The sequence below is a fragment of the Pholis gunnellus genome, assembly GCF_910591455.1.
Source record: "Pholis gunnellus genome assembly, chromosome: 7".
In the NCBI taxonomy this organism is placed as follows: domain Eukaryota; kingdom Metazoa; phylum Chordata; class Actinopteri; order Perciformes; family Pholidae; genus Pholis; species Pholis gunnellus.
The window spans coordinates 27,403,039-27,428,885 of record NC_136533.1 but is presented as its reverse complement, the minus strand read 5'-3'; the positions used below and the strand labels follow the sequence as shown (position 1 = coordinate 27,428,885).

The following is a 25,847-nucleotide window of genomic DNA, read 5'->3' as shown; positions in this document are numbered from 1 at the left end:
TGTATAAAAAACAAAAACCACAGGACTTTCACCCAGGAGACCGCTGTTTGTGTCCTGTAACCAAACTAGTTGTGTTGCGAGTGGGCGTGGTTCGTTGGGCCAGTACATTTGGTTTTCAACAAAAAGTAATAATATTTATAGTAGTATTCTTCCTGCACACTTCGCAATGATCCCTCCCGGCAGCCTGCCGGCTGTAATGTTTTTTTTTTGGCTGGACCAGTTGACCAGGTCCCAAACACCCCGCCTTCATGTCAGCGAGGGATGCCTTCATTTCCTCTATGAATGTAGTATGTATCTATTTGGTGGCTGCTCTCCCAGGTGAGCTACCTGAGTGCCCCTGTCATGACGATTCTAATAAATACAACTACAACTGCCTTAATTAATTTGAGCTACGGACATAACATTGCTTGTCTTTGCAAGTAATTTTTCACAACAATCAGCATTTAATGTTTTATTAGGCCATCGAAACTCGGGTTAAGTCTAATTAATCCGATGTGAGGGTCCCAGGACAGAAGATGTTGCATGTGTACAGGTTGTAAAGCCCTCTGTGGCAAATTTGTGATTTTGGGCTGTACAAAATATATAGAATTTAATTTTTAGGACAAACGGAACAGGATTCGGGGTTCAGGCCAACTGTTTTGGACTGTCCCGAAATTTGGGGATGTCTGGTCACCAGTGTTGTATTAATCTGGATCGGTCTTGGTTTCTATTTGAATGTCTCAGAATCAACCGTTTTTTACTCGGTCTTGTCTTCAGACAAAGAGGACTTTGAATTTCATTTCAGTCAAGAACACAACTTTGGATATATCACTAAACTGCGTTATTTCTGGTTTATTGGTTAATAGCATTACTGTGATTGCTGCAAAGGAAAATTCCCTCACACAACTCTGCAATGCCTTTTAATTATTCTATCAAGACAATTCTCATGGTACACTTATACGCTTGACGTGTTTCTGATTAGCATGTTCCACATTTTATCGTAAGTGCATAATGTCATCGCTCAGCCTCGATACACTCTGGTCTTGGTCTTGACCCGTTCTCGAAACACTCTGGTCTTGGTCCTGACTTGGTCTTGGTTGAGGTAGTCTTGACTACAACACTGCTGGTCACCCTATAGGTGTATTTGCCGTTACTTCTATTTCTAAAGCAGTTTCCTCTGGTGGCTGAGGAGGATGGTAAACTGTATGTTTGAATAAAGCTGCTTTATGACAGTTGCCTATAAACAGCTTGCGATTCACTACTAAACCTTCCCTTCCACTCACTCACACACACAGATAGTGGGATTTTTGTGGCTAGGGCTGACAGGAGATTATACTCAAACATGTTCACACGCACCTTATCGGGGTGGAAGGCCTCTATGGGAATGTGTCACTAATATTTTATTCTCATCAGGACAGAGGAGTCTCAACAGCATTTACATCATCACACTACACTAAACCTCCACTCTAATCAATGTAATTTAAAGGTCTCCCATAGACAGATAATGATGATGGAATCAATCAATCAGATGGATGCAATATGCTAGAGGTGGACCACAGCGACAGGACCAGATTATGGTTCACTAAAAGGATATCAGCACTGCACATCGACACAGTGATGTTTGTTTCTCCTCTCGTGTTTTATTTTATTTACATGATAGCCAGAGGGCTGCTCATTTTAACATGAAGCTGCTGTAATTATTTATGGACACGTGATGTCTTCCCTAAATCTCTTGTCATGTTGCAGTGCAGTGGAACTGCATTCGGGTCTCATTTAAAACCATCAGTTTATGAGGGATTGATTTGAATCACACACACGCAAAAAAGAGTCAGAAAGGAAGACAGAGTGCTCAGCTATTTATACCGCACATCATCCTGACAATCCTTCCATTGCAATCACCATAATGACTCACTGATTTTCAAACAACTGTCTGTAATCAGAGGTGTGTTCATGAATAACAACCCTTTATTACTTTTTTTTTGTCAGTGTCACTATTGTACAAAATGATCAAGTCTTGTCCACATGATTAACATGAGCAGCAACATGCAACTGATTCCAACCTAATGACACTTGATTGACAGCTAAATCACGTTGTTGTGTTCTATACATAATAAAATTATAACTTTGATTTAAGAAAAACAAAAGTAGTGAGAATTTATATTCACTGTAGTGAAATACAATTCAAGAAAGTTTCCAGAGTATATTGTCATATTCAAGTTTTAAACCCGAACTGTTCTTAATTTTTGTATTTGTAGGCTTACAGTATATTACAGTATAATAATGTAGTTGTATAATGAAGGATATTCTGTGTTGTGTAATGTGTAAACCAGTCCAAAATACAGTCAGCGTGATTTGCATAATAGTTGTCCGCGAGCTATAATGTTACGGCTAAATCATTTTTAGCAAGCGGCCATGCAAACCCATTGGTACGGTCCTGTTAAAGGCTTGTTCCAAAAGCACTGCCCGGGGGGTAGCTACCCTGCTGTGGATGTTTAAAGTGCGTTGTAAATTGTAGGAATTATCGCCCTCATAGCGAGGCGGTCTCTTTAAGGCTGGACCGGATCATCCCAGTGGAAAGGGACGGCAGCAGACGGCGGCAGAGGCGGTTCTCTCCTGTCGTTCATCTGACGGTACAGACCTGTCAACGCAACGGTGGAAGTCGACTGACCTGCCGAATCGTCGCCTCGTCCTTAGTTATTGACGCATTTGCAAAGGGGTCCGTGAAGGAAACCGTGACCGAAGCGAAGCAGCAGCGGAGCGAGAGGGAAGGAAGGCGGGGGTACGGAGGAGAGATAGCCGGCTCTGCCGGACGTTAAGGCGGCTGCTTACTGCCGCAAAACCCCGCTTTATTTCGCCGCATACACATTTTCTAACCCTCTAAATTCAACGAAACCCCGACCACCCTCTTCCAGCTGGATATTTGACCTTCTTGTAGAGTGCACAACGGAATGGAAGAAGGAGGACTGACACTCGGGGAGCCGTGAAGAACCCTACTTCTGTTGGAAAAGTAACGTTAGCATCTGGTAGGAAAAAAAGAAGAAGACCACCGGACGTTTTTAAAAGCCAGGAGTTATTAAGGAGTGACACACCAGCAAAATGTCTGTCCCTGTAAGTATGTCAAGAAATACTTAAACACCTTGTCTCCTTTTTTATTTATTTTTTATTTGTCCTTGTATGTGTCTCATACAACGTGTCCACACGGCAGAGCGAGACTTGACACGTCCAACCAATTGACTGCTCTTCTTCACACACACACACACACACACACACACACACACACACACACACACGCACACGCACACGCACACACACACACACATACAGTCGATCCTCAAGCAGCACTTCACTTATTAAAACGACAACTTTCAGAAATGCTATTAGGCTGCTGTCAACTAAAATAGCTAGCTACTGTCATGACTAGTGTACACCAATTCCCCCCCAAAATGTGCATTATATTGGAATAAAACGCCACTCTCGGTTTGTCATAAGTGAGTCGAATTAGCTGGAAGAACCATGTGACCGACATAGTAAAGTGTACGACTAGCATGCTACTGTGTAGCTCTGCTTATTAGGTAAAGGGGAATACATGTGCCAGTTTTGTCAGCGCTCTTTGGTTTGAGGCCACATACTGGCTCTGCTAAAGCTATTCTCGACAGGCCCCGGCCTGTCAACACGTTTAGACAGCTGATGTTACTGCTCGTGTGTGTTCTTGGGTGGGGCGTAGGGGTTCTATAATGTTGCTTTTACAAACAATCTCAGATGTTTTTAGCACAGGCTGCCGTCGTTGGAAGCTGGTTGTGTTGTGCGGTATCGCATTCCTGAGAATCTGTCTCACGGAACTCTGGCGAGCTGAGTGCGCGCTTGCCCGTGCGCGTGTAGGTGTCAGCCCTGCCAGTCTGTGTGCATTTATTGTATTACACCCATTTTTAGAAATGCAGTATATTTCCATTTTAGTCAAATCCGATAACTGATGATTTCCACAATCCTTGTTTGATATTAATAATAATAATAACTCTAGATTCAGAGTTGACCTGTTCTTTATTTATTATAACCTGATTCATTGCTGATAGTATTTACAGTACTTTTTCAATGGGAGTTCACGGTGAATTCACAAGTACTTTTTTCATGTGCTGCAGGCTTTTAAAGCTTTCTTGGAATATGCTGTCAGTGTTTGTAAAATATATCCTTTCAATCATTTATAAAAAAGTTTGGATATCACCTTTTAACCATTGGTAATTGGTAACATTAGAACAGAAATAACCTTATTACAGTGGAAAACCTCCTTTTACAAATCTAAAAGCTTGGCACAGAGTCATTCCTATACAAATGATTTGCTTACAATAATAAAGTAGTCCGCTTGCAGCGTACATTGTGGGTCTTTTTCGTACATGATAACATACGGAAAGAACAATTCAAACTACCATGATTGTTTTTTCATTTCACACCCATGCTACTGTGTTTTATGAATATGTTTGTTTTCAAACCCAGGTTGTCATCGAAAGCCTGTACAGTTAATTTCCGGTTTGAAGCCTATTTGCACTACTGACTTTGTTGTATTTGTAAACTGTACAAATACTGTTTGAGTCTATAGCCTTATTATAATTTTAGCCTTGGTAAGTTGTAATTCATATACAGTACTGTACTGTATTTCCGTGTCGCACTACTCGCGGGCCCATTTGTGGTTATTCACTTCATTCGCAATAGACGGGCTGAGAGTGGCTTATCTCTATGGAAGCCGTTATCAACTAAGCCATTTATTCCCGCCATCAACCGTGGAAGAAATAACCTCTACTTCTGCTTAGTACTTGTTGTGGAAGTCCCACATATCCCGGGAAACTAAACGCCGTCTTGTCTGGGTTTATAACATTGTCCAGAGGAGCTCCGTGGATTTTATCGAGGTGTATTCACTGTGTCTAGCAAGCCACATGTCGGTTGGTTTACTACAGCTGTATGAACCCCAAATAAACTGATTTTACTGTGATTTAATTGCAATAAACTGACAAAAGGGGATGCCGAAATAACTATGACGCAGATTTGTGAAAAGTTTGAAGTCATGTTTTGTTAGTTTTCTCAATGGAGCTCGGATCGATCGGTGCTATTCTGTGCTAACATTGTAGCAGCTCCATCAACACTCAACATAACGTCAAATATGCTTAAATACAGCAGTGTCTTTTTCATTGTTTGTACCATATGGTTTATACACATACATTTATACACATAGTTTGGTCCGGTCTCTACTAATATGAGGTATCGTAGAGCTCAGAACACAGACGGCTACAGTATTTATTTCCTGATTCAACAACGGCAGGACTTCAGTGATGACAGGGGGAGCATCTCAATACTGATAGGCTATCGTGCCTCAGCGTCATGTGAATTTCTTGCCCGGGTTGAAAAATGAGGGCGAATTTCGTGTTATCCGCATCGCGCCATTCACGCTGCCTGGTGCAAACTCGCGTCCATTTGTTTCTTTGCGTTGACTTTGTATGTGATCTACTCACGCAAAAGAATTGTGCCGCATTTGGTGTGAACACGACATAAGAAAGAATAAAAGAAAGAATAATAAAGAAAAAAAATAATTTGACCCGTAGAGACGTGATTACTACAAGAGGTTTCCACTGTATCGCTATCATGGCTCATGCACCTCCACACATGGGCATCATTTTCATATCAGTCACCATTCTGATTGAACAACTTTATTTCCCCATATTGATAAGATGAGCAAAACATTGTGCACCCTCAACGATTATACCTATAAATTGTATGTTTTGAGGTGTTTTGTTTAATTAACAGCTGTCTCAGCCTATCACATCCAGCTGTGGAGAGTTGCTACTCTCTCAGAGAGGCAAAGTCCCGCCCCTTCCAATGAACCAGTGTTCGTGTTACAGTGTAACACAAAGGCAGAAACTGTGATGACGAAAGCGTGGCACTCAAAGCATATTGGATGCATCTAGTGTGTGTGTGTGTGGATGTTTTCACAAAAAAAAAGAGACAGCTCCTGTCTTCTCTGACAGCAGAGTGAGACAGACGGGCAGCAGGTGGGACCGTCTCCTCGGCGGGGAGGACGTTAAGTATGTCTGCATTCTTGTCCAAAGTTTGTCTGCTACAGTTCGAAAGAACATAATGTTCCAACTGGGTGCTTCTGTCCACGATTTTTTGTGAGATCTCATTAGTTTTCAGGACGAGAACATCAGCCTCCTGATAACTGAATCGTACCGGACGGTGACGTTAAGGCCAGCGGTTAGAAACAGTTCAATGAAGGCAAGTTTGAGGATTTATTTCTGTACCTGCTGCCATGCCTAAAAACGCATATCACATGACCAGAGCTTACAACACTGCTGGACATGGGAGTTGTTGCAAAATGCTCAAAGAGCAGCTTCCCTCCTGCGCATGTAGGCGGTAGTAGACTTTAACGGCGCAACAGATGCAAGCATAAACTGCAAGGTCAGCAACGCCTGTAATTTTGTGTTGAATGAACCAATGAATCGAGGCTGATGTCATTTGTTTTCTTCTGGAAGAAAGGGTCACGTGATAGGGGCGTGACCAATCAGGGGAAAGACACGTCGTGACTGATGAGACCCAATCATGTAGCAAACGTTGGCGTCTGCGCCATCGGTTTGTCATTTCCCCCCGGTGACTCTCAAGTGGAGCCACGCATCGCTGCATGCTTGGCTGACATCTCGAAGTGGATGATGACACACCACCTCAAGCTCAACCTGGATAAAACCGAGCTACTGTTCTTCCTGGGAAAGGGTTGCCCGCACCGAGACCTGTCCATCACCATTGACGATACCGTGGTGACGCCAACTCGGACTGCGAGGAATCTGGGTGTGACCCTGGATGACCAACTGTCATTCTCAGCAAACATCTCATCGGTTACACGCTCCTGCAGATTCCTGCTCTACAACATCAGGAGGATTCGCCCCTTCCTCACTGACGAGACGGCGCAGGTGTTCATCCAGGCTCTTGTCATCTCCCACCTGGACTACTGCAACTCACTACTTGCCGGAGCACCGGCGTCGGCCATCAGACCTCTGTTTTCTGTCCTGGCCCCACAATGGTGGAATGAACTCCCCACTGACGTTTGGACAGCGGAGTCGCTGACCATCTTTCAGCGCAGGCTGAAAACTCACCTCTTCAAGAAGTGCTACCCTGAGCCTTCCACTCAGCACTTATTGTTTTAGTTTTTTTCTGCACTGTACGTTTGCTCTGGTTTATGCTCTTAGATGCTTGTTTAACAAAGGAGATGCACTTATGACTTCTGGTGACTAGTAGTTCTCTTGAATACCTATGTTGAATACACTTATTGTAAGTCACTTTGGATAAAAGCGTCTGCTAAATGACTGTAATGTAATGTAAGAGGTCTCCGTTTCTGTCATAGACTGTAGGAAGTGGACGTAGTCATCGTGACGTCACCCATTGCTGATGACTTATTTGGTTTGTTGTTATGAAGCTTTGAGTTCAATGATTTTGCCGTCGCCATCTTGAATAACGGCCGTTGCCATGTTGTTTTCTTTGCAACCAATGAACGGAAGTGACCATATTTGAAATGCGGAGGAGGGACGTAGAGACGCCGTATAAGTCTCTGGTAGAGACCTGTCAATCACAGTAAGCCCGCCCTAAAGCATAGTCTGCTTTATGGTCTATTGGTCTAAATGGACCATCATTTACTAAATGAACATCATGCTGTATTGAAGAAGACTTGAAACTCGAGATTGAGACCATAAACTCATGTTTACAATGTTTACTGAGGTAATAAATCAAGAGAGAAGTAGAGTCATTTTCTCATAGACTTCTATACAATCTGACTTATTTTTGCATGCGGAGGAGTCGCCCCCTGATGGCCATTAGAGAGAATGCAAGGTGGTTTCACTCGGCAGAACGGAGGTTGCCGCCTGGTTTCTGCCTGTCCAGACTAAAACACAACCCCAAAGTTTTCAAACTAAAAGTTGTCTGCAGCATTTTCAAACGTGTCAGTTTTAGCAGTCTTAAAACGCAGGACTACTGTGGACTGTAAGCGTGGACCTGGCAAATGTAATGCGCTTTAGAGTGAAAACGCAGTAGTGGGCATGTAGCCGGAGAAAGCTTTAAACCATTTGCCATTGTCCAAAACCGTTCCATGTCTGTTTTCATTGAGTTCTCCACCATTGTTTGTTTGGCAATAGCATACGAAGTGTGTTGATGGGTCATTGAATTGGTCACGATACCAGATATTTAGTAGTCACTACTGCAGTGAAATTCAACGATTTTTAATACCCAATTTGTTTTGCAAATTTGTTTTTAATCTCTAACAATCCACATCAAGATTCTCTGCAATTTTTACATTTTTAACACAACACGATACGTTTTTTACCGAATAAGCTTGAACGCATCGCAATGTAAGTCAAAGCAACCTCCATTAACATTAGCCGTTAGCAGATGGAACATCTTTAAATTAAAACTCCGGTAACCCTTGAATGAGCCCAAATAATCCATTCTAAAAATATTTGCTGGTTAATAAATTAATACATTTATCAGCTAATCAAATATTCTGATAATACATTTGAACACATCAGTATTTAATTCAAGATGTTTCCTTTCTTGTGTTGGCTATGACCGGTCAAACACACAGACAGGATTTCACCGCGGTGATAGTGTCGGTTCAGCTGCATGTGGCCATGGTTACGGAGAAAATAATTGTTGTAATTGTAAAAATAATGTACCTGAGTGATAGTGGGGTCACTGCTGGTGTGTGTGTGTGTGTGTGTGTGTGCACACATGTACGCTGTGTATTTTCTCAATAAGTTGGAGAGGAAGTGCAAATCTCCGTGTGGTGCGTCTACTCCAGATGTTCTCGTGCACTGCTCCTGTCAACTTGCTCCAATCGCTGTCATCGATGCCAGTGAAATCATGACACCTGCAGTACCAGCCAGTGAAATCCTAGTTGCCACAGCAACGTTCCCATGATTCCACTCACCTGGTCGCATCTCTCTGTACTGTTTCTTACACACACACACACACACACACACACACACACACACACACACACACACACACACACACACACACAGCCACGCTTTCCATGACGTACATGGGAGGTTTGTTCGTAGAGACAGTGTGTGTGTGTGTGTGTGTGTGTGTGTGTTTGGAGCGTGTTCACCTGAGTGAGGCTTGTTTGCTGATCGCACAGGGGAAAAAAGATACAGGATGTGTTTGAATTTCAGACTGGGATGTTTCTCTGGTTGATTGCTCTGTTTCTACGTAGAGCAAAAGCTACCAGACTGTAGCTGGAGGACTTTCTAGTGTGTGTTATTCTTCACACACACACACACACACACACTCATACGTCTGCTGTAGCAGCAGAGTGCAGGGATGGGACTGATATTTATAGAATTAGAAGAGAGCAGCCTGATTTTTTTTTTTCACAAGCTCAGAGAGATTACTCTATATATAAACATGCTCATTAATAAGTGTGTTGCCATGGACACCATTGAACTTTTGGAAGATTTGACACCTTAGGCTTGCTATTATCTTATCCTGTCCTATCCATTTTACATTAAATCACTGTAACATTAAAAGAGTAACCGAAATATTCTTATTCCAGTTGTCTACTTAGTATGTATTTACTGTAGAATGGCAGAAAATGGTTTAAAAAAGGAATACACAACCCCAAAAATGATCATTTGCATTTCAATTACTCAGCCCGCGTTACCTTGAATTATTGTATGCATCCACGGCAAGCTAAGGATATAAAAACCTGAGAAAAGTCAGAACTGTATCAAAACATATAGCAGGCTTTCACCTCCAATGTAAACCCATCAATCATTTCTATTATCCGTCATTTATTTGACACTCCGGGCAACTGACGTGGTTAAAAAGAGCAAGAAAGTCAGCTCACGGTGGGCGGGTCAAACAAACGCAGGACTTATACGCAGTGACCATATTTGGAATGTGGAGGAGTGACATAGAGACGCCGTATACGTCTCTGGTAGAGACCTGTCAATCACTGTATAGCCCCGCCCTAAAGCATACTCTGCTTTATGGCCTGTTTGACTCTAAATGGACCATAATTTACTAAATGAACATCATGCTGTATTGAAGAAGACTTGAAACTAGAGATTGAGACCATAAACTCATGTTTACAATGTTTACTGAGGTAATAAATCAAGAGAGAAGTAGAGTCATTTTCTCATAGACTTCTATACAATCAGAGGAGTCGCCCCCTGCTGGACAATAGAGAGAATGCCGCTTTTAAGACACTTCAGCATTGGCTTCACTTGGCAGAAACGGAGGTTGCCGCCTGCTTTCAATAGAGAAGTTTTAACAAAGATGCACCTGTTTGGAGACTTGGATACTGCACCAGTTGCGTGAGAGTTTGTGAACAGTTGTTTTGAAATAGTTTCGCTGTTAAAACGCATCCCCGGTTTACTGCGATTCATCGAGACTTCGATGAAACACAAAGACATTCATGAAGGTAATATAATATGACAATGGAAGAGCATCAATGTTTGGCTTTTCCAGCAGTTTGGCTTTAAAAAACACTTCTTAATTTACAAAAATAATTGAAATTCATTTTCAAAATAGTTGCCTATTGAGTTTTGTGTGCACGGCATCAAGTACATTATCTAAATTTTGTAATGTTATAATATTAATATATTTGAAATTGTGGGTCTGTATTTTCTCATAGTCGGTAAAAAAAAAAATCCATTTTATTTCAAACGTGCTAACGAGAAACACAGAGCCAACTAGTATTGTGCTGATACTGTTTGAACTGAGTGGTGTGTGTATTGTGTGTTTGATGACAGCGAGGAGACGGGTTGAGGTTAAGTGCTTGCCGTGCTGAGTGCATGTTTCTGCTGTTTGCCCGCTCCACGTATGTGTGTACTCTCTAAATAATGCAGATATGCATGCGTGGCATATACATATATACATAAATGTGTGTGTGTTCATCTTTGCTGGCCAATCCTGGTTATTTAAATGCCTCCACTACCCTGCAGTGGGATAGGTGGGGTTTCCTGAGGCAATGCACAGGGACCGCCTGGCCGGCGTGCATGTGTGTACGTTCTCAATTTAAGTTCAATGTTTATCATTGCTTCTTTGCGAGGTGGAAGCCCTTCCTCCCATCCTAATGCACACACACACACACACACACACCTTGCATTTCAATTTCCCGCAGCTCTCCACGACGGCCGAGAGTTGCCAGGGGCAACAGGAGGGTGCGCTTGGCGCATCACTCACATATAGGGTGCAGTGTGTGTATTGAGTGTGTGTTGTGATGTAAGGACAGGTGGGAATCCTGAAGCTAGCGGGAGAGTTACTGGAGAAGGCAGTTAAATGCTGTCATTAGGATTCCATCACTGTCTCAGCTGTGACATTGACTTCCATTCTATCCACACCAGACTCTGATGGAATGGTTGTATACTGTTCAACTGTAGAGAAAAAAAAATGTTTAGTTCAATTTCACATCACATTTTAGCGCATTTATTGCTTATAGGACAATTCTGATATTTTCTTAGATTATGTTTAATCTCTATCCCTATCAGTAACAATGCTATTGCACCCACCCAAATGAACAGCTGGAAACATGGTGACATCACTAAAAGTAGGTCCAATGGGTCCTAAACACTCGAATCCTGCATGTTGGGAATAAACCTGTCTGTTATAAACATCATCACAGTTTACAGATGGACTTCCTGATTCAACTTTGACCTACCGCACTTACTGTAGCTGTGCTCACACTGGTTTTTCCTGTGCAGTGAGGGATTATTAGCGACATTTCAACTGCGTTCAATTTCAGTCTGACCTCCAAATAAAGTGGTTTGGAGGGTCAGAAGTTCCAGCGTGTGTTATCAGAAATGAATGAAATTATAATCAAAACTACAAACATAAGACCCAAGCTGGAATAAATCTGAGTTATCCCTTCAGAATCCAAACTCAGTGTTGGACCGGTCTCAGTCTAAAGGCTACAGCGGCCTTTTAGAACTTGCTCAGTTTGCATGATCACTCAGCTAACGCCGCAAAAGGTCATTCCCGCTGATTCATATTGTGTCTTCACGCTGTGCTCAGATTTAAACAGCACGAAGACATCCATTGCAAATGTGATGCACAAAATTCAGCAAGCCTCTTCCTTCCTTTTCCACCCTGATCCCCTGAGTGAACTGAGTCCTGGCAAAGACGGCGATGTGGCTCTAAACGCCACGTGATTGGTTGACACCATGAAAGCTTCTTATTTTGACAGCTGTCACCGGCAGATTGGATCAGCTGGAAATAATTATTATGAATTCCGGGAGTTGGCAAACTACAAAATGGTGTGTGTGTGTGTGTGTGTGTGTGTGTGTGTGTGTGTGTGTGTGTGTGTGTGTGTGTGTGTGTGAGAGAGAGGGAGAGGGGGAGAGAGAGACACATCTACGCAGAGAGGTTTCTTGTAAGAAAATGTAAGCATTTAAACATTTGGTCACTTTCTTTCTAGTGATGAACTTTGATGAACACACACACACACACACACTGACTGACTGCGGGTCAGTACAGCGTGAGACACACATCGCAGCAGAGAGATCAAAACAAATCCAGAGTGTGGCTACATTTTACTCCAGTAGATGCTGAGAACTCTCGTCTCAAACACAATAAAACCCTCAAAAGGTAAGAAAAGTAACAGCAGCAGTTTATCACAACATGTGACTAACACACAGAACATAAATATGCAGAAATGTTCAGTTTTCTACTGTGTGTGGAGCAGCCGTCCGTCCTCCACTGCAGGTAACGTTAGCGACGCCATACAGAGTTTGATCATAAGAACAGGCTAATGACTTAAAGCTAATCGCTTAGCTAATTGTTTAGCTGCGACTGTATTTTAAGAATCGTGGAACTTTTTGTAGATTGTCGGGCTGAGGCTGCAGCCGTGGCCCAGCGTGAAACAGGACGCTCTCAAAACCAAAGCTGTGTACCGGGCTGCAAACAGGAGATGCAGAGGAGATCATGTTTACATATGAAGAACAAAGCAGTGTTGACTCCTGTTTAACAATTGTCTTTTAACTAATTGTCTTACTTGTCAAAATAATCAAAAAGAACATATAAGAGAATCGATAAAGAACCGAACTGATAAGCAGTATCAATAATAGTACTAGTATACGGTACCCATCACGATACAATCTTTCTGCCCTTTTGTAACTTTGCATTTTGCGATACGCTGAGTATCTATTGCAAATATTGCGATTTATGTCGTTTTTTCAACTGTTCAAATTATTATCTGTTTTATCTAATAAGATATCGTTTTCACTCGGTTCATCTGTCAGTAAAGCAGACGGACTGACCCAACACTCTTTGTTCTGACCGACTTCCTGGTTCGTGTATCGGTACAATATTGCCACGCAAAATATCGAGATACTTCCCCCCCCACCCCTATCACATTAACATGTCAGCTCATTTTAATAATTTAATTTTGATACTTTTGCAGCACAATGGATAATGTGTGAAAGGCTTGGTGGTATGTAACTTTATTTGACAGTGTTTGATATGTAAAATAATATTCATGAATGAGACCTGCTCTGCTTTAACAGCTGGAATATGGAAATATAAAATGCAACTGTTGGGGCCCCACTAGTTCAGTGCCTTAATGTGTAAAAACATTGGATATTCCACTGAGCATCTGTGCTGCTGCGCTCCACCACCCCTGGTAGTTGTGTTAAACAGAAGTATATGCAGGGAAAGAGTGTATGAACACAGCTATAGAGGTGCAGGTGCAGAGCTGTCAGTGCTATCAGCACATTTCACACACTGTTGAGTCTGTGTAAACTGTGTCTGTTAAAACAGCGTCGGCCAGCTGACTGTTGCAGTTAGCCGATCGAGCCTCGGTGTTTGGCTGCAGTCAGCATGAACACGCGCTGCACACACTTACAATGTCCTTTTAGGATGTTCAAGTTGAAGGTATTAACAGATGCCACTGTGTTTGTGTTTACGTGAGGCTGATATGGGAAGTTGTCCACACACATCTTCAATACATTATCACTGGCAACTGGTGATGTCAGGATACCAGAAGTTGAGTAGTCGATACCCACACCAATCAAATTCCACGGTTCCTCCAAACCAATATGATACAACGGTAGAAAACAAAAACGAAACAATAGACACAAAAACGTTTGAATGAAATGAAACTGAGGTGCTTTGTCAAGTTGGAAGTATGTCCTCCTTTTATCTGAAAAGTTTCATGGCACCGCTTTCATACTGGCTTTTGCGTATGTATTATTATTATTATTGATTCCATTTGATTTAAATATTTGCTTAAATTATAACAAAAAAGTATCTTACAGCTAACGTTAGTGTTAGGAAGATAAACAGCTCATAATTCTTTCTCTAATATCTATTTTATATTGCTGTGAAAACATCTCCTTCAAACAACTGTATCTATTCAAGCTACATTTTACAAGATTACATTTGAACACATCATTACAACGTTATTAGTTAGCTTTGCCCAATCCATATTTTTACTGAATAGAGCTTGAACGTACCATAATGTAATTGAATGCAACCTTCGTTAACATTAGCTGTCATACATGCATACTAAAATCCCTTTCGTCCTCGTAGAGATACGGATGATACAGGTACCATCACGTTTTAAGAAATTTGGCATGTCATGGTCACGAGGAAGTACAGGTTCTCCCTATTGGCACCAGGGGTTCCTCAAGGCTCACTCATGGGCCCCATGCTGTCCTCCCTCTACACATGGAAGCTTGGGGGCCACTGCTATGCTGATGACACAGTTTTTCTTGTCATCCCCCACCTTCATACACACGGGGAGGCACGCATTACTGCTTGCCTGGCTGATATTATTAAATGACCATATTCTAACCTGTTCGTCTGTTGACTTTTACACAGTAAAATCTCCCTTTCACAGCGTCGATATCAAGTCACAATTCTTTTAAAAAACACATCTTTTTCAAAATATTTCTTTAGGTTATGCAGTTATGTTAAAAAATGACTAACGGCTTATATGTGTTTTATTTTGAAAATGTCCAATGTCCTCATCAGTAATTGTCTCCATTCGGCTTTAATTTGTATTATGGAATGAGCCCTGAAACACACAGAATAAACCTTGTTTGTACTGCAGTGTTTCCCCTACCATGTTATTGGGGGGGCCCCCCCCAGTGTGCTCGGCCATTGGGATGTTGTGTCATTATCCGTGCCTCCATTAGCCATAAATGGTTTAGTATTGATTAGCCAGTATGCTGGTACAGCGCTTTATTGATTGATAGACATGCGGGCTATATCTACAGTTCAGTAATCAAATGCACTGGACCAAAGAGCGCTCTACAGTCCTCTGACAGACATAGTCCTCAACGGGAGACACTACCTTCCATCAGTCTCTTTCACTGCAGTCAGTGTGTGTTATTAGTGTAACACAATATGGATAGTGTTGCCCTTAGTAGTACAGCTATCCATCTGAATATTACTCTCATTGCCACACAGTGGTACTACTGCAGTTTTGCAGTAAGTTGTTGCATAGCCTGAGTGTCTGTAAGCTATTTTAATGAGTTTCCTTTCCTGTAATACAACAGTTGGAAAAAATGTAATGACGTGCAAATTAATGGAGCAAAAAAAACAAAACATCCCCAGTGCCTTAAATGCAGCCAGTGGCCACGTGATACTTGAGTATGCTAGTACATACTGAGCTTGTTCTGTTGAAGGGAACATCTTTGGCCACATGAGAAGTTTGATATCGGCTACATCTCTGTGTGCACTACAGCAACAGCTTTAGCCTAGCTTAGCACAAAGACTAGAAGTGGGGGGAAACTGCTAGCTCGGCTCAAACACTGAACTGGCATTGATCAACAACCCTGTCAAAAACCCTGCTGGCAAATAATGATAGTTTTGTGCAATGAGGCAGTTTATAACATTGACTGTTCCATTAAATGCAGCTTTAGTGTGTGTGTGTGTTTTCTTGTTGATTAACATTTTCAATAGCATCTCCTCTGATTGTTGGAGGGAATTCTATAATGTTTTTATGTAAATTGAAAAAGCTTCTTGAATCATCTATTTTACAATATCATTATTTATGAAAGCAAATACTGCATGCCTTAATGTAAAAGACTTGTGTAAATTGGAAACGCACTAATGAATCCTTTCATAAATGAGGAACATTAAACTTATTTGTTACTTTTCTGTACAAATCACCTGAAGCCTATCCAGATATGTATTCATAAGAACATCTGCCATGTGATTATGAAAAAACAAAGAGGTCGCAGTGTGCTGTGTGGCTCAGAGATGGTCCCTCTGCCTGACCTTCTTTCTGCCCTTCACCTCCTCATCACCCTCTTCCTCCTCCTCTCCATCCGCCTTATTGACCACTGACCACTTTGAACTGACATGTAGAAGCCATGAACATCATGTCAAATAAAGTGGGTCCTTCCCCATTTATGTCCCATTCCTCTGCTGCATTTTTCTCTCTAGGATGGTTAGATGGCCAAACCGACTTATTTTGTCTCCAGTTCACAACCTCTTCTTCTTCTACTCTGTTTACAGGTAGATTACAGCCATGTCTAAAGCGCCAGTTTCTGATCAAACTACGCTGTAGCAGAGTTTACCCGTACCAAAGCAGTCAATAGAAACAAGCCTAATTCACATTTCTTTGTTTAGAGACGTTTCAAAAGTTCAATTTCAAATTTTCATGGGAACAAGGTAGCGTGTCCATTAATGTCCTTTATCTACTCCATAAATCTTGCAAACCGGCTTATAGAAAGGGAGTTTTTTTGTTTATTGGATGACTCAGTTGAAACAATATGAGTTGGATTGGTTCTCTTTATTTAGGGCCAACATCATTAAATATTCTTTGTGGAGTAGTTCTAATAAGACTGGTGAGTGGTCATCTGACGCCACATAAAGAAGCCAGACCTGACAGTGGCTCTCCTTGGGTTCGGGGAACCGGTGACGTCTATTTTTGACCATTTTCTGACATTTTGATCGGCTGAACAATTGTTCAAGTTAATCAGTAAAATAAATTGACGGACTAATTGATCGTGAAAATAAAATTTTTTCATGAATCTCATCTTGGAAGTGCAGAGCCCTCGTCTCACCCCACCCTGTCTCATTTTCTCATGGAATCACTGAATGCCTCCATTTATTCAGCCGTCTCCCCCTCCCTCCCTCCCTCCCTCCCTTCCTCCCAGTCGGACACGCCTCATCCCAGTTTGTCTGTGCTTGACCCCTGGCCTCTGCCATGATGGGGTCTACGTCAGGCCTGATTGGATGATTTACACACTGTGCAGAGGCAGAAGGAGGAGAGAGGGGAGGGGCGGGAGGAAGGATTGGAAGGCGGCAATGAGAGGGGGATAATGAAATGGTAAATGGGTGGAGGAGAAAGGGGAAGACGGAGAGAGATTAATGATGTGAAGCAGTAGATATTACTGTGCTCGGACTGGAAGATGGAGGGCTTGATGCCATTTCCCCCCCAGATACTTCCTCACTCACCGTTCACTACCTCCCTTTCACCTCGCTCCCTTGCTTTGCATCCCCGTCTTTCCGTTCAATCAGCTCTCCCTCTTCCTTCTTCTTTATACCGCACACAGCGATCAACATCACGTTTAAAATCAAATGATGCTCTAGCGGTGGCCGAAACCAAGCCGAAGTGCAAAATCAGGAAATGGCGGAAGGGTTGCAAGATCCTCCGTGATGCGACCTGCACCCTCACATTTAAAATCCAAAGTGTTGTGAATCTTACTCGTACATATAAGGTATGGGAACACTTTATGATAGGGTATGATTTAGGGCGGGGCTTACTGTGATTGACAGGTCGCAGCCACTACCAGAGTGACGTACTGTGTCTCTACGTCACTCCTCCACATTTAAAATATGGTAACTTCAACGTTGAAATCGCCAAACTCAAGGCTTCACAACGGCTGTCTACAAACCAATGGGTGACGCCACAATGACTACGTCCACTTCTTTCACTTCTCTCACGATAAATGAGAAATAACTTTTGGTAATATATCATAAGAACCATGGCATGAGGACACGTTGCACTGCTGCATTCGGAGGCCTCGGCCAGCTTCTGTGCTTCAGACAGCGAGTCAGCTGGCAAACAGAAGCTACTCCCGTGGGACGAACCGCCTCACAGCTCTGAGCTCCCGGCTCGCTGTGTGTGTGTGTGTGTGTGTGTGTGTGTGTGTGTGTGTGTGTGTGTGTGTGTGTGTGTGTGTGTGTGTGTGTGTGTGTGTGTGTGTGTGTGTGTGTGTGTGTGTGTGTGTGTGTGTGTCAGAAAGGCAGAGAGCGGAATCTGAGTCCCTGCTTTCTGGGCGGCACAGACAGCAGATCACTGAGTACTTTTGTCTTTTTTGCTGCAGGCACACAGTGATGCTGCTTACTATCTTGTGTCCAGCCCTCTGTCTGTCTGTCTGTCCATGTCGTGTCTCTTCATTACAAGAAGGCCTGCAGGAATCAGTGAGGATTAGGTGTCCGATGATAGACTCAGTTTAATTGTACTTATACTGTAGGAATCATCAGGACTACACTTGACTTACGATTGTATAGAAGTCTATGAGAAAATGACTCTGTTTCTCACTTGATTTATTACCTCAGTAAACTGCCAGAGCTGTATACCACATCTCTGCTTCACTCCTCCTCATTCCAAATATGGTCACTTCCTGTTCATCGGTTGCAAAAAACAACAACATGGTGACGGTCGTAATTCCAGATAGCGGCGAAATCGATTCTTCAAAACTGCAGTCCACAAACCAATGGGTGACATCACGATGACCCTGTCCACCTCTTATACAGTCTGTGGTTAAAACGTATCATGTCACTTCACTGACATTCAGTTCAAACGAACATTACTCGAACCAAAGTTGAGTAAATCGAGACAGCTGCTCGATGCTGAATGACTCTCATGAGATCTAACGATGACGTCATCGCAGCGAGTCAGTCACAGAGCGCAATGTATCCAACGGTGTGTGTTAGAAGTGACATCAGACCGGGGGTAAACCCCTCCCATCCATCTTTATCTCCCTGCCCATCTCTTCTCACCTCCGTAAACGCTGCCTTCACTTCCTTCCTCTCATTTCCCCTCCCTCACTTCCCAGCATCCCTCTCTCTCTCTCTCTCTCTCATCCCTCCAGCCCTCTCTCCCTCTGTATCCCCATCATCCATCCAGTACTCCAAATCCATTCTGCTGCAGCACTCTTTATCCTACACATATTTCCATCATCCCTCCCCTCCCACCCGTCTCAATTCCATCACATACACACACACACACACACCGCTCGGTGGTGTGGAATGGCCTTTGTGAGGACTAAATTGCTTGCCCTCTCAGTTCACAACCAATTCACAGGATGGCAGCTGGGCAGATTAAACTCCCAGCTCCCATAGTGTGTATGTGTACGTGTACATGTGTGTGCATGGCTGACCACCCAAGCTGCAGTCACCTTAATGTCTGTGCAGTTGTCTCAGCTCATCGCATACTCCCATTAACACAAAGTGAGCAGAAAGAAGAGAAAAAGGAAACAAGCTGCTGATCATTGTGCTGATCAGCTGTAGTCCCAACAAACAAACAGCAGACTGTCATTTGTGTAGCTGGTGGTTGCATTATTGATGTTTCTATCCTAAAGGATGATTCTGGCTTTATTTTTGTAGTTTTGGCCATCATAGTACTCCGTTATTGCAGCGCAAACTTTACATACATTCTGTTGGTAACAAAATGTCTAGTAAACACATGGGCAGCAGCGTAGTGTACTTGCGACACACACACACGCACACACACGGACACACACACCCACCCACTCCAGACTATTGCAGTGCAGACAATAGCCGCAATTCACCGGCGCCGATTCAACAACACTGCCCTGGACTCTGCGGCCAAATGTTGTCACAGATCACAGCAGGTGCTCTTATTCCAACACAGATTTAAATCCCACAACCGTAACGGCAAAGAGAAACCTGTGCTCACCTGAAGCTGATCCCACGGGCTGCTCAAGAACCGCCTCCTTTCTCTATTGGATTTAGCTGAACGTTTGTCTCTTCTGATCGGTACGTCGCAATGAGGGGTTATCTGTAGGCAGGTGGCGTCTCATCCAGCATTCAGAGCAATACCTACAAAAAAACCTCTCATTGCCGTCCTGAGAGACATTGTCCTGCTTTAATCCGGGTTCTCGCGAGAGGCAGTGGATCAAATGTGTCCCAATAGGTCCACAAAGAGACGTGAGGACAGGCTCGCTTCGCCCCAACCCAGGGGTCGGCAACCTTTAATATCCAAAGAGACATTTTGATCTATTTTCCACCAAATAAAATGTGTCTGGAGCCGCAAAAGCTATTTGATGTCACAGTTTATAAAGTTTTATATATAGTTATAATATATATACAAAAACTATAGTTTGTTGTATTTCTGAAATTATAGAACAAGAATAAAGACACTTGTTGACATTTTATTGCTATTTTACGTGTTGTAACAATATCAAACTCTGATGAAGAGGAGAGTTTGCTGCAGCAGTTGAGGAATCGCTCTTTTTCTCTCATCTCCATCGTGATACTTTCAGCTAATGCTGTGTGTTTGTTCTGGAAGCATCTTTCAACATTACATTTGTTGTTGTTTGCAAATTTCTCGCCACATATCAATCATACAGGTAAGCCAGCATCGTTGGCAGTGAAAGCAAATGAATACGTCCACGCAGAATTAAACTCTATTTTCCTCCGTGACTTTTCTTCTTTTGGATTTATCCTTTGATAGTTTACAGAGGGCGGGGCTCTGCAGATCATGATCAGCCACCTGCAGGGAAAGGCTCTAGACAGCGACGTAAGATGCAAGTGGCGGATCGCGTAGCGTGGCCGTTTTTGAATATATTACTATTTTGCTCGACAGGGTTCTAATCCAGGTTGATGCGATCTTGCCATAAATATATTTTCTTCAATGTATTTCTTCATACGTGGCTGTGATGTAGTGCTCAATTATACAATCGTAATCCCCGCAGTATATATGAGATGTGGCTTTTAGATCTCCAGCAATATGTTTGTGAATGTGTGATGAATCTGGCAACAGAGACAGAAAACAGCTGCTGCTGTTACACGAACACAAGACACGCACGGAAGGAAACCAGTAGGACCGGCACCCACTGCATGCCCAGTGTACGTGAATAGTCACGTGATATTCGTTTTCAGGCATTTAAGTCTGGACGGAGATCATCTCAAACGATGCTTAAACGCCGTGTGGACGGAGGACTTAGGGAGCCACAACAGAAAGGCCGAAGAGCCGCATGCTGCCATCCCCTGTCCCAACCTGTCTGACTGTGACATTTACGGTGGGAAAGTCCTCTCTCGCACTCACTATTACTATTGGTGAATACATGTTCTGCAGTTTGAATAGTGAAAACTCTTGGGTGTTAGTACGTTTTTAAAAGACATTCTAGTGGCGTATGCAAGTGACAAGTGGTTTTAGAGGCCCCATGAAATGTTGCTATTGAGGCTTTCAGGGCGTCGGAAGTGTCAATCAATCCGTATTTTGCACACTGCTCCCAACAACACGATGGATAAGGGCTATAAACGGTGGACTATTCCTTTGGAGTATCTCATTGTGCTGTGAAAAAGAGTCGAGTGATTTGATGATAAATACAGTGCGATACGGAGAGGATATTTATTTGCAATACTGTTCAAGGTGATTCTCCCTTTAATTTCTGTAGTTGCGTTTGGTCAATGTGGGCGGTGTTATAATCTAATAGCAGGCCTGTTTTATTGTCAGCATTGGATTTTCATTTTTCGATTTTGTGCGTGTGATGAGGTTCCATCAAGTTTTTAAGTGCCGCATTAGCCAAAACTGGCATTCCCGTTTGTTTATTTCATCAATAAACAGTTGTATTTATACATTACATTGACTATACCGTCACATGCAATGACATAAACATGATGGATGATTTTCTCCACATGGCCCGCTCTGTGTGTTGGACACACTTTTGTTTTTGAGCCTCTGTGGTTTGAAGACGAGGAGAGCAGAAGAGACAGTCTGTAGAGTTTCTGCTGAGTGAAGCTTTTAACACCCAGATTTTTCTGCTGACTGCTCCGGTAATGGCGCCGCACATCAGCCTCAGATGTTACATTCATTAGGACCGCGCGCGCGCGCGTGCGTGTGTGTGTGTGTGCGTGTGTGTGTGTCCTGTGTGCTGGCGCTCTGCTAATGGGCGTAACAATGGACAGTGAGAAAGAGAGAGAGGAAGACATAAAGAGAGGGCGTTGGTGTCTGCGCTGAAAGAACGATGACTTGGAGAAAATACAGTCAGCATACGCACGCACACACACACACAGTCAGGACCATCATGCCCAGTTGATATTTATTTTTCATCCACAGTATCCTATATTGTGCTAGAAATGTTCAGCTTGTAGCAGCGTCTTTCGTCTTCCACACTCAGTCGGCGATAATAAAATCTGACCCCCGCTGTTTTCCACAGAGATGTAACTGTTCTATTTTTAACTACAGCTCCCACGAGACACATTTCAGTTGCTGGAGACGTGAAAGAGCCTTCGGTCGGTGCTGAAATAAAAAAAGAAAGAAATGGGTCTTATTATAAGGGAAATGGCAGTCAGAATGACTTCCTCATCAAATATCTCCCAAATTCACCTCAATTACTTCACTATCATGGGGATTTTATCGCTACTAGTACTCTCATCGATATTCTTTATCTTTTTCATTACTAAATAATTGCTTTTTAATATGTTCTCAAAAAGAATAAACTGAGAACAGGATTAGAATTTATTTGTATTTTAAATATAACTAAATGTTTCTAGAGCAGCAACAGCAAAGCCATTAATTAATGTAAAGTCTTCAACCCTCTGAACCACAGAATCATTAGTCAGATTTTCATCTTTCCGACTGTCCTTGAACACATCCTGTGCGATGAACGCTTCTGTCAGAAAAAGCAGTCAAAACTAAGCTTAAAATTGTGATATTTCATCAAAAACATTTTATTTTACATGTTTCATTTAAAATCTCGCCTCAGATAAACCTTTTGCTTTACGGTTATAAGTAGAGGTTGTAAAATTGTAAATAGTTCAACATATATAGCACGTAGAGCCTCAATCTTCTTTACCAACATTGGACACACTTGTGGACATTACAGTGATTTCCAAATTTTGTAAAAGAAATTATTTAAAAAAATGATTTAGTTCCCTCTACTTCTAGTCATGATTGTGCCGTTTCCATAGAGGTGCATGACTTCTATACTGCAGTAAGAAACGAGGCCGCAGAGAGGAACATGAGACGGGAGCAAAAATGTATGGGGGTTAATATCTCACTGGAAACAAATCCAAAATGTCAATAAAATGAATCATATTCCTGAGTGGAGTCCATAGAGAATGAAGAGCACAGCCCCGTCAAACAGCAGGGGCAGCCTGATGATAAACACACCAAAGAGTTTGGTAATTTAAAGCTAATTTAGCATCGGGCCAAGTAGCTAGGGCTGTTCCACTTTTATTTAGCTGTGCAAACTTCTACATTTCAATGAAATCCTTTACCAGAGCTCTGGGAAAGCAGCAATGTTTCCAGAACGTTCACAGATTGTGTGAATATGGCTCAAAGTTGGAGCGCAGTGGTTTCAGTACTCGTAGTAATCGTATCTCCTACCAGAGAGGGCTGTTTCCTTATGGAGCCACTGGGACGCAGTCCGCGTGCACCCATCGCAACGCACAGGAAACAGGAAACACAGCATTCCTTTGGCCAGACAGAGGAGGAAGTGGGACATGAGTCAGGCTGCACCACGTGTGTGTGTGTGTGTGTGTGTGTGTGTGTGTGTGTGTGTGTGTGTGACTGTGTTTTCCGTGTATTTTGTACATCTCTCTCGAACACATTCTTGACCTCGCTGCGAGGAGCACAGCAGTGAAATTAGGTCAGGATTATTCCAGCTCACGGTACAGTAGTCTCCCACAAACTGTTGTCATTTAAAATAGTTCCTTTGTTTCTCATTCACACAATCATTTCAGATGGGGATGCGCAATATGCACATCTATCACACAACTACCTTGTGTATATATCATCACTGCGACGATATTGTAGAGTAGACCGTTGGTGCTTTCACAAAATAGTTACACAATGCGATTTTGCTTCCCTTTACACAATCACTATGTTTCCATGCGCGCTCATTTCCTGCTATTATTCTGTATGTGATTTTCTGAATTTGATATGGCGAATGTAAACATATATATATATATATATATATATATATATATATATATATATATGAATAAGGCCTGATTCCAAATAGAGCATTTTCGGATTGAGACGTGTGATTCTGCTTTTAGAAGCTGTCTATGGACATGTGTACAGAGCGTTTGGAATATGCGTCTCAATAGAGGGTTTTACTGCCTCTCTCCTGTTTACGACCAGCTCTGTGTGTCGTACACAAACCAACTAGCCAATAGTTTGCAAAGCTGGAGTAGAGATGCATGCCGGGAATTGGTATATGCACGGCTGCATGTAAACAGCTTATTAGGAATATTGTCTCTTTTTGGAATAAGACATGTAAACGTAGTCCCTGTGGGTGTAAGAACATTCCGAAAATACTGAGTATCGCGGTATTATGTTTTGTGAAACTGTATTGCCTCTGAAAAACACTGTACCGTTTTTTTATTAATAATTTACATGCGAAGATGTACTCAGTCAACACTTTATTTCATTTGCAAAGAGATGGCACCCTCTCAAAGTAGGGCTATGTTGTTGGAGGTTACCGGGACTGTGATAAATGCAACTGCAGATCTCACTGTTCTGATTGCATCAAAAACAGTTTTTTACTCTTTATGCATATGTGTGTTCATTATACTATGAAAGCTAGTTTTAGAAAGTCGCTTACAGTATCGCAATAAATCTCACACACTGATCTCAAAGCATCTCATCAACTACTGGCCAGATGTCATGACATTTCGTGCAGATGTTCATGTTCCCCAGAGGATGAAAAGCCGAATGCTTTTCACGACCCTGACCTTTCTCATCTGACTCCACTGGGGTCAGAATGTCAAATGTGCACACAGGCTGCATTCCCATCATAATTGCGTTGGAGGTTCATGGTCCCCAGAGAATGAACACTATTGATTTTAATGATCGCGCTGCCTTGGATACAGAATGTCTTTTGATTTGATATCGCATTCATGTTTCCAAAGGGGATGAGCAGGAACAGTGGTGGGCTGTGTGGTGCTGATTTTGACATCAGGGATGTACCCGTACCAAGGTTTTTCAGAGCGAATACAAGTACCAGTACTTACATTTGGGTAATTGCCAATACAAAGTACCGATATGAGTCGTTATACCACTTCCCATTTCTTTGACTTTGAAGACTGGTCTGACTGTAACAAATGAAATATACAACATGATGCTGTTGCTGACATTTTAACATTATGTTTTCCTGATACAAATAACAAGTATATGACTTTTAAAGGAACTTCTTCTTAGCTTTCTCTTTTTCCTCTTGGTGCAAGTTCACTTCCAGACTACACTGAAAAAAATGTGGTGTTGGATTTACTTAATTATTTTTAGGTAAGTGGTTGCACGAAATAAATGTATCTAAATCCAGATATATATTTTAAATTGACTTTACTTAATTTATATTCATAATTTTACCTCAACTATTTTGAGTAAAGTTTACTCACTATGTTCATGTTCAGTATACTCAAATGTATTATGTAACCTCAATTACTATTTACCTTTTTTGTTTTAGTAGATTGAGATCAATTTAATGGTTTAATTTCTACAAACTAAAATGAAGTTTGATTTAGTTAAACATTTTTAGCTATTACTAGTATCTTAACTTTCAATTAGTGCTGTGCGATATGACCCAAAATGTATATCACGGTATTTTGCATAACTTTGACGGTACCACGGTATATCACGGTATTGTTTTCAAACTCTTACACCTCACCATAAGGCCAAGCGTGCAGAA

The 25,847-nt window shown here is 42.2% G+C and overlaps 1 protein-coding gene across 1 annotated transcript in view; it reads left to right on the top strand.

Annotated features, from left to right (window-relative positions):
• Window positions 1-2,586: 2,586 nt before the first annotated feature.
• The window catches only part of bcar1 (BCAR1 scaffold protein, Cas family member), an 87,671-nt gene continuing 64,410 nt past the window's right edge, over window positions 2,587-25,847 (top strand). The window contains exon 1 of the mRNA XM_079162382.1: window positions 2,587-3,087. Within this exon, the coding sequence (XP_079018508.1) occupies window positions 3,076-3,087 (12 nt within the window). The 5' untranslated portion in view covers window positions 2,587-3,075. The remainder of the gene's footprint in view (window positions 3,088-25,847) is intronic.